Below are 11304 nucleotides of genomic sequence, written 5' to 3'. Positions count from 1 at the left end.
CACTAACCAAACCAAAGGTAGCAGTTGACATCTGAGTCAGATGACCGCCTGTATTACTTGGGATAAATGCAGGGGGTACTCTTGAGTTAATAACCAACAAACATTGGCGAATCAAAAGGTTCATCTGGCCTCCGCCGCCTGGTACCTTTACTACTCAAGCAGGAGTGACGGCGACTAAGTAACACCAAAGTTAACTCATAGTCACTCTCTCAAATTTAGTATGGAGCCTAAAAGGTATGAGTCGTCCGCCTGTTTTTAGCAAACAGGGGCTCTCAACCACTACTCCTGCTAGGTTAACAACCTATGAGTTAAAAGCCAACAAACATTGGCGAATAAAGGGGAACAACCGGTACCCACCGCTTGATACCTCTACTACTCAGTTACTTGGCGACTAGGTAACAATCATGTTTACTTGGTCACTCCTTAAAAATTTAGTATGAAACTAAAAAGGTGTTCATACAGCACCTGTTCACACTAGATTAAATATGGCGGGGAACAGTCGGCCTAGACGGCCTAAAGTCTCTAGCCTAAAAACATGACAAGTAGGAAACCACTTTCCTACTTGGTTAATTTTATATGACAGAACCGCCTGCCTAAAGGGGATCCAGCCTTTAAAATGGTTCAAATACCGATTGGATAAATGGCCGACTGATCGTCTAGCCTGGAAACAGACGACCAGTCGTCCAGGGGCATAGGCGGCGTGACTAACTATTTGTACCTGTCTGCAACTATCGGCCATGTAAAACAGTCGGTATAGTGTACAATTGGATATCAGAATATTCAATACTTGAACAAGTTTGAAGCAAAACAAAAATATTCATTAAAAGGAAGTCGGTCATTAAAGACCGGCAAAATATTCAGAGCCCCGGCCCCCTGGCCGGGTAAATACAAACAAACGGCTCGAAGGCCGTGTAAAGAAGACATAAAGCTTAAGAAGGGGGCAGATCTTCAATATTAGCAGCTGCCGCCTGGTCATCACTCTTCTTGCTGGACTCGGCTTCAGTTGCATCCTTCTTTGATGCATTACCCCCAAGCGGCACAAGCGCCACTACAGGCTGCTCCTCCTCCTCCAACGCCTCTTCCTCAGCAGCCGCCAGGATCTCTTGATTATATCTTTCAGAACACTAGCGGTACGTTTTTTCCCATGAGGCATAGTCGGCATTGGGGAAGAGGCGGCCCCAAGTCATACGCTGGATTTGAGCAGAGTCTTCCATCATCTCCCGGACCAGCTCTTTCTTTTCTTGCTTGGCCTTTTCCGAGAGCTCCTGAGTAAGACTCTTCTCCTGGGTCACCAGGCGTACCTTTACGCTCGCCAAGGATTTCTCCAAGGTTTCGTATGAGGACATCTTTTGGCGAAGAGGTCTCAGCTCGGCCTTGAGGTTGTTGATGGTCGCCTCTAGCTTGCTATTCCTCTTCTGGGCCGCCTCTAACTGAGCCCGGATAGCGGCGGTAGCCTGCGCTTGATAATAAAGAATATCAATGGTCAAAACTTCATTTTGGGCAATTTGAAACATTTCCTTATCACAGTCAGAGGCGGCCATAGCTTTTGCAGCCTTTACCTCTTTGTTCTTCCGGTCAAGCGGCTTGCGAAGGCCGTTCACTCGGAGCAGGGCCTAAGTAAAAAGGGGAACATGCGTCAGTTTCCAAACAAAAAAGAAAACAGGCGTCCTGGAATTCAAATACTCAAAAATATGCTAAGTATACCTCAGCAAGGACCCCTGCAATCCCGTCTAGGTCAAGGGTGCCGACACCCCTGACCGCCTCCCTTTCAGCTGGAGGAACGGCCTTGATCATAGACTTGGCCACCTCGACCAAGTCAGGCTCCTGAGGGCCTGCTGCATCAAGCATAAACAAATGGATTAGACCTAGTAAAGAAGGGAGCAAGTCTAAAATTTACTAGGATAATTTCATACTTCTAGGTGGCCCAGCTGGAGTTTTAGAAGAAGTGGCCGGCTGTTTCTCAGGCGCCACATGTTTCCTGGTTGAACCAGGAGAGCTCGCAACAGTCGTCCTCCGGGACTTGGGGTCTGGCTGTTGGGAAGAAGAAGCTCTTGGAGCGCCCGACTAAAAAAGAAGAAAAGAGTCAGTATATGCATAAAAACAACTCCATAAAGAGGGTGAAAGGTTCGAAGCCCACCAAGGGTGCCCCCTTGTTGGGGGAGTCGGTTGAAGACTGTTGCATCATAGAGGCCCGCAACATGGCCGCCGCAGTCTTGGAGGCGGTAATTTTGCTCATGGCGTCCGCTGCAAAAACAAATAGCAAAGTTAATAAAAGTCATAACAAGAAATGCACGGAACAACAGAGTATTCGACAGGCCGGCTACCTCTTGAGCACCGACTGCTGAGGCCACAGGCGGCCAAAAAGTACTCGTCGTAGAGCCATTTGAAGCTCGGGACGCAGTGCAGGGGTACTTGCTCTCGTACCCCTAAAGTAGAGTTCACTTTCGACTCTACTTTGAAGAGTCCTTTATCTAGGATCTCTTTCTTAGCCTCGGGGGGAACAGGCGGCATGCTGCGGCCGCCTGCAAGAAGGGGCGGATTCCTGTTCCACCTATTGAAGCGCTTGTTCAGCTCTGTGTCTGAACTCTCAATGATAAGGAAGGTGCTCCGCCAGTCCTTCCATTTGTTTGCTTTACCTCTCGTCATGAGGTAGCCCCTGTGGCTCGTCAATTGATACCAGGCGGTACCGCCTGCCTTAGGGGTCCGGCTGAGGTAGTTCATGTGGGCAAAAGCCTCAAAGTTCGGCTCCACCCCGTGCAGTTCGCACCCGACCACATAGCCGAGTACGTTGACCCAGGAGTTCGGGGCTAACTGCCATAACCCCAACTCATACCCATCCAAGATCCGCTGAACAACCGGATGTAGTGGGAAGCGCAGCCCAGCCTTGATGGCTGCCTCGTAGCATCCAAAGCAGGCGCCATCATAACTGGTACCAGCCGGCCAGACGACTGTGTCTTCTGGATCCGGCACGAACACTAAAAAGCCGGGGCCCATTGTGTGGTTTGCGATAAAGCTCTCCACTTTCTCTTGCATGGCTGTGATCCAGCCCCGAGGTACCGTGCAGTAGTAGGGGGTATTTTGCTCTCGGTGAGAGGCGGATGGCTCCGCCCAATCGTCCCCCTTCTCAACTGCGTGAGAAAGCCTCGCCTCTTGTAGGCGACTGTTTTTTTCTTCTGTGTCCAGGGAAGCATGGCCAGAAGATCTAGACTCGGAATCGTCCTCTGACGAGTCCGAAGAGTACGACTCCTCCCCTCTCCCGGAGGGGCCCGCCTCCTCTCCTTTAAAAGGAGAAGGAGAGAATGTAGAATTGTCAACTGTAAAATGGGAAGGGGTCACTTTGACTCCTCCCTCAGAACTGCCGGCTTTCAAGCCGCTTTGTTTCACTTCCACATCTGGCGCTTGGTCAGATGTTTCACTAATCGGCACCCTGTGGGAGGAGCCGTCTGAGTTTGAGATCCTGGCAGTCTTTTTTGTTCTGGCCATCATGCTCTGCATAGACACACATACAGTCGGACTTTGTATAAAGGGCGAAGATGGGTCCAGAAAAGGGCAGGCGGCACTCCTAGTCCTAGATTCAGCCCAATCAGCCCAAGGTTAACCTAAACCTAGATTGGCACGTTTCCCGAGGTTATAAATACCTCCCTTAATCCTCATTAAGGGGGGGGGGACGCAGATTACACACATTAAACTCTCTCACCTAGAGAGACCCAATCACTTTAATTTCCGCATTAATTACTCCTTAATCAAGTACTAACTTGACCGTCGGAGGCGGATCTCCAATCATCCGGAGCATCCGTTTGTTTTGCAGGTATAGGCGTCCGGTTCCAGTCTCGGAATTGTAACTCTCCCGCAGGACACCAGAAAACCCCGAAACAGGTACGATGACTCTAAAACTTGATATGAGTAAGGCGTACGATCGCGTTGAATGGACTTTTGTGAAGCACGTTGTTGAAAGATTGGGTTTTGTTGAGGGGTGGGTTCAACAGATCATGACATGCTTGTCTTCTGTAAAATACTTGTTCAAGTGGAATAATCAGATTACGGGCTCGGTAGTACCATCTCGTGGACTACGACAAGGGGATCCTATCTCCCTGTATCTTTTTCTTCTTTGTGCTGAAGCCTTTTCTACTCTTCTTGTGAAGGCGACTAAGGAAAATTTCGTTACTGGTGTGTTGGTGTGTAGGGAGCACCGAGACTTTCCCGTCGGTTTTTCGCAGATGATGGTATCTTATCCTCTAGAGAGACAACTGAGGAATGCTCAAAGATTGCTGAGATCATTAGTACTTATGAACGAGCTTCGGGGCAAAAGATCAATTTTGATAAATTTGAGGTGACCTTTAGTAAGAAAGTGGAGAGTGGGAGGAGACAAGAAATTATTGAGGTATTGGGTGTCAAACAGGTTGCTCGACACGAAAAGTATCTAGGCCTACCGACTATAATTGGAAGATCAAAGAAGGTGGTCTTTTCTTGTCTAAAAGAGAGAATTTGGAAGACAATGCAAGGGTGGAAGGGTAAGTTGATTTCCCAAGCCGGGAAGGAAGTTCTCATCAAAGCGGTGGCTTAGGCGCGGCAATACTGACCTACATGATGGGTTTGTTTCGTATTTTGGATGGTCTTATTAGTAAAATTAATAGTATGATAGCTCGATTTTGGTGGGGTGCTTAGGGAACGGAAAGAAAACTCCATTGGGTTAGTTGGGAGAAATTGTGCCTTCCTAAATCTTTAGATGGGATGGGGTTTCGTGATTTGGGGACTTTAAACCAAACGTTGTGTAATACCCCGAATTTTGGGAAAATATTTTAATAATTTCTTGAATTATTTAATTTGGAGCCAAAATGAATTTTAAATTTTGGCGCAAAATATAAGCATTTAATCATTTGAATAATTAGTTATTTTTGGATTTCTAAATTAATTGGTTTAATTATCTTTTAAAGGTCAGTCCATATTTTATTAGAAATTTAAAGAGTTTTAGAGATAATACCTAATATACATTATGATTTACAACAAATTTTAGTTTTGATATTATCTAAAATATTTATATATTTGTATAATAACTTGATTTAAATATCAAATTTCATTATTTTATCCATTTAAATATGATTTTCGTTTTTAATAAAAAATAATAATAATAATTCAGATTTTTTAAAAGATCATTAGCTGGCCGAAAATCTGGAAAAAAATAACATATATATATATATATATATTATTATTTTGTGATTTTTATCTTAGTTTAACTTAAATATTAAACTTTCTTATCTTACTCTTATTCCTATCTCCTTCCTTCTAATCCTTTAACCAAATGATTTTTTATCCAATTTTTCTACTTATCTTCTACACCCAACTATTAATCTAGACTTAATTTGATTCAAGTACGATAACAAACCCCAATACTTATCATATTTTCTAATAACCATATCATACCTTAAGCTTTATCTTTTCCACCCTCTAAACAGTATAAATAGACCTTCAATTCTTCACAAATTTCTCACACCAAAATCAGAATTCTTTTTCTCTCCTTCACTCTCTTATACTCTCGTCCCTCCTCTTCCTCTTTTCCTCTCTTGTTTTCTTGCCTTCTTCCTTCACTGGTGCAACCACCAAGCCTTGTTATTAATAAACAAGATTTGATTTTTATAAAGGTTAATATTTAGGTGGTTCATGTACAAATAGGGTACTATAGTCTCCGGAGGCGTAGTGACAGTCGAAGGTGGTGGGGCTGGTGGCTGGGTTAGAGTTTAGAGATTTTTCTTATTTTTTTTAATTTTTATTTTAATTTTATTAATTTTTTTAATTTTTATTTTTAAGCCAATAAACAACTGACACGTGTCCCTAGTGGGTCCCACTAACGGTTTCCATCCAAAAATCCGTTAGTGGGGGGTGAAACCAAAATTTTGGGATTTTAAGTGGTGTTATAATAAAATTTCGAAATGTTTTGGTGTTATAATCAAAATTGGGTGTTTTTACAGGTGTTATTTTCAAATTTGGCCTTAATTTTATGATAAAATTTGTTTATAATACGTTATCAAAAATCTCTATGATCAAGGTTAGTGTATGAATAGTGAAAAAAATTCAAACATGTCAATTATCTTTGAATAGAGGATTATAAATTAATTTAATTTCAAATTTGACCAAAAAAACCGTAAATGTTAAATGATAAAAGAAGCAAAGGACATACAAGAACTGATTTTTTTAATTGATGTGGCAGCTACATCTTATATATATATATGACTTTTGCCAAATTTTTCTTAGAAAAAATTGCACTAAAGAATTGCTAAGATCTTGCCAAATGTTACAAATTAGTATCAACTAAAATGGAAGCATACAATAATCTATTCCAAGTATCCGGTAACCCAGGAAGACACCAATGACTACAATCAGAACTTCCCGGAAGATTACCCTTAACCTTTTTGGTATAAATAGACGGATGTGCATCAATTCTATATTCCGAAAGCTTTGTAATATTCAAGTATTTAATTCGTAATTTACCCATTCGTGGTATCATATTCTCTACAACATCGATCAAAGGTTTTGGAAACCCCATTACGTAGGAATCGTCCTTGATAGGTTGTGTCACATTATAGCACCATTGATCGTATTTTCGAGCTTCATGTGTAGGCGAAACACTTCGGAAGAACACGCTAGTTTTTTTCGGATCAATGTTTTTCTTAATCCATGACGCCCATGTTCTCATGGCTCGTTTGAAGGCAATTTCTCTTGGCATTACTTCTGTTAGTTCTCCTTTGTATTGGAACAATTCCCAGCTGCAATATTTTTACCAATATTATATAACTAATAAAATTGTAAGTAGATTACTCAGTACTTAATGTATAGTTCAGAAATAGGTTTTTAACAATATATGTAATACGTTAACTTAATGGTATTAACATTCATATTTTAACATTTCGTAACGTAGATTATAAAACACTATAGTATAATAGTGTATTTTTAAATAAAATGCTGAAATTTAAAAAACAAAAAGGAGTACTTTGTAATATTCTTAGACCTATCTAATATGATTTCATATGACTATTACTTTTTCTTTTTAACATGGTCATATTATAGATTTATGTTAACCAAAAGCTTATATTGGTGGTTAAAATTCAGAATTGATTTACGTGTACTCAATCAGGTCAAATTAACCACTTGTAATACTGTCAAAATTCTAATTAAAGGTTAACATCATTATAAAGCAAAGGCAGTTTATTATAAATCGATAGAATTACATACGCTTTTATATTGTCATTATGAGTCCACCAGTGGCCTGAGTTGAATACCATAATATCGGCACCTTGCCACATCTTTGCAAAGTGTGATATACTGTCAAGAATGAGAACTTTGCGCCCACTTTTGTGCTTGTGATCGAGTTCGGTTAAAAATGGGCTCATGAAGAACTCAACTGTAAAGTTATAGTCCTACAACCATTCAATTCCCAGCAAAATAAGTCATAAAAAATAAGTACTCACTAAAACTCAATCTTAGCAAAGGTTAATATTGTAGAAAAATAGAATAGAAACTATTTTATCTAGCTTGATAGTTCGAACATTCACCTTTGCTTTCAAGAACCTATGTGCAGCTTCTTTATTAGTACTGGCTACTGTTCGAGTCGACGGAACAGAAGAGTAGATAAGGCAAGCAAGGGATTCCCACATATTTCTGTTTATTGAATCTCCAACTATTATCATTCTCTTGTTTCTTAGTCTTTCTAACATATCTCTTCCATTGAACCTAGCAAAATTGTCAAATTAAAACAGTGCACATTAGACTTTTCTTTTTTTTTTGGTCAGGCCCTCAGGATTAGTTTTATACTCTATCAGTAAATAATTAAGTATACATACAATGGTATTTCACAGTCTCTAGCTTCCCATCTCCATTTTTCGTACTCGAAATTTGCCCTTCCGTTCTCTTGGCATCTTACACCTACCTCTACGAATGGACAAGTCATTGTATTATAGCTCGGCTTATAATCAGCATCATAAACCCATCTCCCATCAAATATGTCACAATCTTTTTCCTTTTCTTCTATAGGTTTCTCCATGCTATTAAAAGTGATATTCGATGCAATTACCGGACTAATAATCGAGGGCGATACTTCAGGGCTATGGATGAATACTTCAGGGTGGTGTATAGGACTAATAATCGGGGTTGTCACTTCTGGAGTAAGGGTGGTAATATCTGGCTCGGATATGGGACTAATCGAGGGCGGAACCTCAGGGCTATGAATAGCTACTTGAGGCTGGAGTATAGGACTAATAATCGAGGATGATATTACATCTGGAGTACAGGTGGTAACATTTGGCTCGGATATAGGACTAATAACGAGAGGCCGAACTTCTTGGGGATGGGTGGTGGCATCAAGCTGGATTATGGTACTAATAATCGGGGATAGAACTTCCGAGGGATAGGTGGTGGTGGTGGCATTAGGCTCCAGAATGGTGCTAATAATCGGGGGTGGAACATCAGCGTCGACGGAATGAGTGGTTATTTCTGAAGGCACGGTGGATGATATGCTGGTTGTTGGTTGATCTATAATATTAGAAAAGGGGTTTAATTTTTGCAAAGCATTGTTAGCTGCTAATAACCTTGCATTTTGTTGGGTTTGGTCGATGAACAAGAGTGAAATAAGACCACCGCAAAAACAACCAACTAAGAAGAGTTTCCATGTGCCTAAAACTTGAGGTTTCTTTTCCATGACTTGGGGAAATAATAAGTTTCTACCGTGTTTGCTGCCTTTGATAATTGTGAAAATGTCAAATTAGTTTACTAATGTTTGGTACGTTATCATATTGTTTAATACAAATAGGTCAACTTGCATGAATATTATACTTATACGAAGTAAAATATATAATTAAGCTAATACAGTACATAGTTCTTAAAATAAAAAAAATTAAAAAAAAAGCTAATACAGTAGTAGCCTTAGCTTCACTATATAAAGTAATAATAATAACTATTAAAGGATAACTATTACTGGAAAATCGAATGTATATACTTGCCGCTTGCCAATTTAGACCCCAACGAGGCTTGAGCGCAGAATTATAGGGTCATTCAGTATACTACTAGTATAGAGTGTATAGTCCTTCAATATATTAAAACTTAGTTCAAGCATAGTACGTACACGTCTGGCCTTGATTTATGAATCAAGCCTTTTAGGGAATTGAAATTACAACTTCTTAAAGAGAAACTGAAGGAAATGTATGTAAATGCAATTACTAATATTTTTGCGATCTTATCGTCTTGTTATAGACCAAGTATGATATGTTTTGTGGGCTAATAGGTGTTCTCATATAAACAATAAAATATAAATTAGTTATCTGTAAGTTGCCAATATTAATTGACAATTGGGCGACGTAGTGAATTGATCACTGCACTAAAAGGAGATACTGCGCTACCCTTGTGTAGTTAATAAGTGCCATTAATGGCACTCTTAAGGTAGTTTTCTTCCTTAGATTTGGTCATTTTCAGCTTATTTATTTGTGTTTTGGATGATAATTGTTTTGGTGTTTTTTTGGAATCCCACGTGATACAGGTCTTGAATATAGCCGGACGGTTACGAACACCTGCAAAACAACAAATATTCCGTTTGACCGAATATTTGCCTCCGACGATCAAGTTAGTGATCAGAAAACAAAGTAAATTTAGAGAGAAAGTAGAGAGAAGTTGGAGCAATTTAATACTCTTGAATGATATGTCTTAATCTACCCCTCCCATCATGAATGATTGGGGTATTTATAGGGGTAAGAATGTGTGTCATCTAGGGTTTGATGACCTAGAATGGTGTGCTCTGAATGACAACGCAATCAGAAGAGGACATGTGTCCTTTAGGGCGTCGTTTTAGCGCTATTCACGGGATTTGGGCTTCCTGATGTAAGGAGGTCTTTCTCTCATTTAGAGCTCCAATTTTTTGAAACGTGTCAGCATCCTATTAGGACACGTGTCACCCATCTATTGCGCCACATGTCACTTTTTGGTTGGGCCACATGTAGGGGTATGTTTACCATAAACATTTTCCCCGCATAGGGGGTGGTTCGTAACCTACGAGCCTCCTCCTCTAACCTTTATTCGTCCAGCATTGTTCGAATATCGGGCTAATGGAGCATCATTATTATTAGAAGGAGGCGGACAATACCGTCCGTCTGATCATGGGATTACTCCTTTTGGGTTCTCTGCCTTAGTCGGTCCGCTTGATTTCATTAGTGGTCTTCACGTCTTGAAATCAGTCGGACAAATGGTGCCGCCTGGTATCAGGTGGGGTACCTGTTCCACGTTTCTCGGGCCAATGGCTTGGGATTGCTGACTTGGCCGTCTATTTTGACATGCCGTTTGGGCAACCGTACGTCTTTCCCGTCTATATTGACGGGAAAGACAATTTTGTTGGGTTTCTTAAAGTCCGACTCTACGTGGAAGAGAAACCCGCCCAAGACCCGCCCACTAATTAAGGCAACTAAGCATGCAATCACATATTAAACAACAATAAAAAGAGAAAAGGAAAAGACAATTATACTCTTGGCGCGTGCTTTGCTCGATCCCTAGTTCTTACTTCAAAACCCAAACCCCGCAAACGCGAAGGACTCCAAAAGCTCGTACCCACGATCCCGACCCGAATGGTCCTAGTCTCGAAGGTTAGTCGGGACTTGACCAATAAAAACTAGAGTTTTTACGAACTTAAGGTTTTCTCACTTTTCTAAGGAGATGTCTTTTTAGTTCCACTCAAGTGTTCTTCCCAAAACCCAAAACTTGGGTATATATAGGGAAATGAACCTTGATTTTCCATTCTCAATCATTGCGGGTAAATTGCAATTCAATCAACAAGTTACAAGTGGCATAAGGAGGAGGAGAGAAGGTGAGGACCACCAAGGGGGGGACCAAGTCACCTTGCTCCCCAATCCAACCCTTGGCCTCCTCCCCGTGACCGGCTGACCAAGCCACGTAGAAGGCTGGTAGCCTGCCTTGGTTGCCAAGGCAGCAACCAAGCGCCTAGCCCCAAGGCTAGGCAACTGGCAAGCTTGCCCACGCACATGCGCAGCCACACAGCCAGCCCACGCATGCATCGCTAGGATGCGGTGCTTGATGCTACTAGGGGGTTGCTGCTATACGAGGCCTAGCACGCACAGCGTGCTGCTGCCTGGTCCGTGCCACTACTCAGCACCACGCATAAGCCAGCATACCTAGTACGCTGCTATGCGATGCTGGCGCTTGTACCGTGGCTAGGCGCCTAGCATGCTAGCAAGGCTTAGCCTTGCGATGCTTGCTTGGCTAGCGATAAGCTGGGTGCCTGGCCTAGCATGCTAGCAAGCACGCACAGCCTAG

At 41.5% G+C, this 11304-nt stretch overlaps 2 protein-coding genes across 2 annotated transcripts in view; one reads left to right on the top strand and one right to left on the bottom strand.

Moving 5' to 3' along the window:
• The first annotated feature begins 3881 nt into the window (after positions 1-3881).
• On the top strand, positions 3882-4334 carry LOC110739567. The gene has a single exon (XM_021920023.1). It carries the CDS (start codon positions 3882-3884, stop codon positions 4332-4334), a length of 453 nt encoding a protein of 150 aa, XP_021775715.1.
• Positions 4335-6198: 1864 nt separating this feature from the next.
• Positions 6199-11304, bottom strand: part of LOC110739566 (protein trichome birefringence-like 42) — a 41272-nt gene continuing 36166 nt past the window's right edge. The window contains exons 2-5 of the mRNA XM_021920021.1: positions 7836-8523; positions 7548-7725; positions 7228-7412; positions 6199-6761 (exon numbers count right to left, since the gene is read on the bottom strand). Coding sequence (XP_021775713.1) covers positions 6290-6761; positions 7228-7412; positions 7548-7725; positions 7836-8523 — 1523 coding nt within the window. The 3' untranslated portion in view covers positions 6199-6289. The remainder of the gene's footprint in view (positions 6762-7227; positions 7413-7547; positions 7726-7835; positions 8524-11304) is intronic.

This window comes from Chenopodium quinoa, unplaced genomic scaffold, assembly GCF_001683475.1.
Source record: "Chenopodium quinoa cultivar QQ74 unplaced genomic scaffold, ASM168347v1, whole genome shotgun sequence".
Classification (NCBI taxonomy): Eukaryota; Viridiplantae; Streptophyta; class Magnoliopsida; order Caryophyllales; family Amaranthaceae; genus Chenopodium; species Chenopodium quinoa.
The sequence above is the reverse complement of the archived record's forward strand: the minus strand, read 5'-3'. Positions and strand labels throughout refer to the sequence as shown.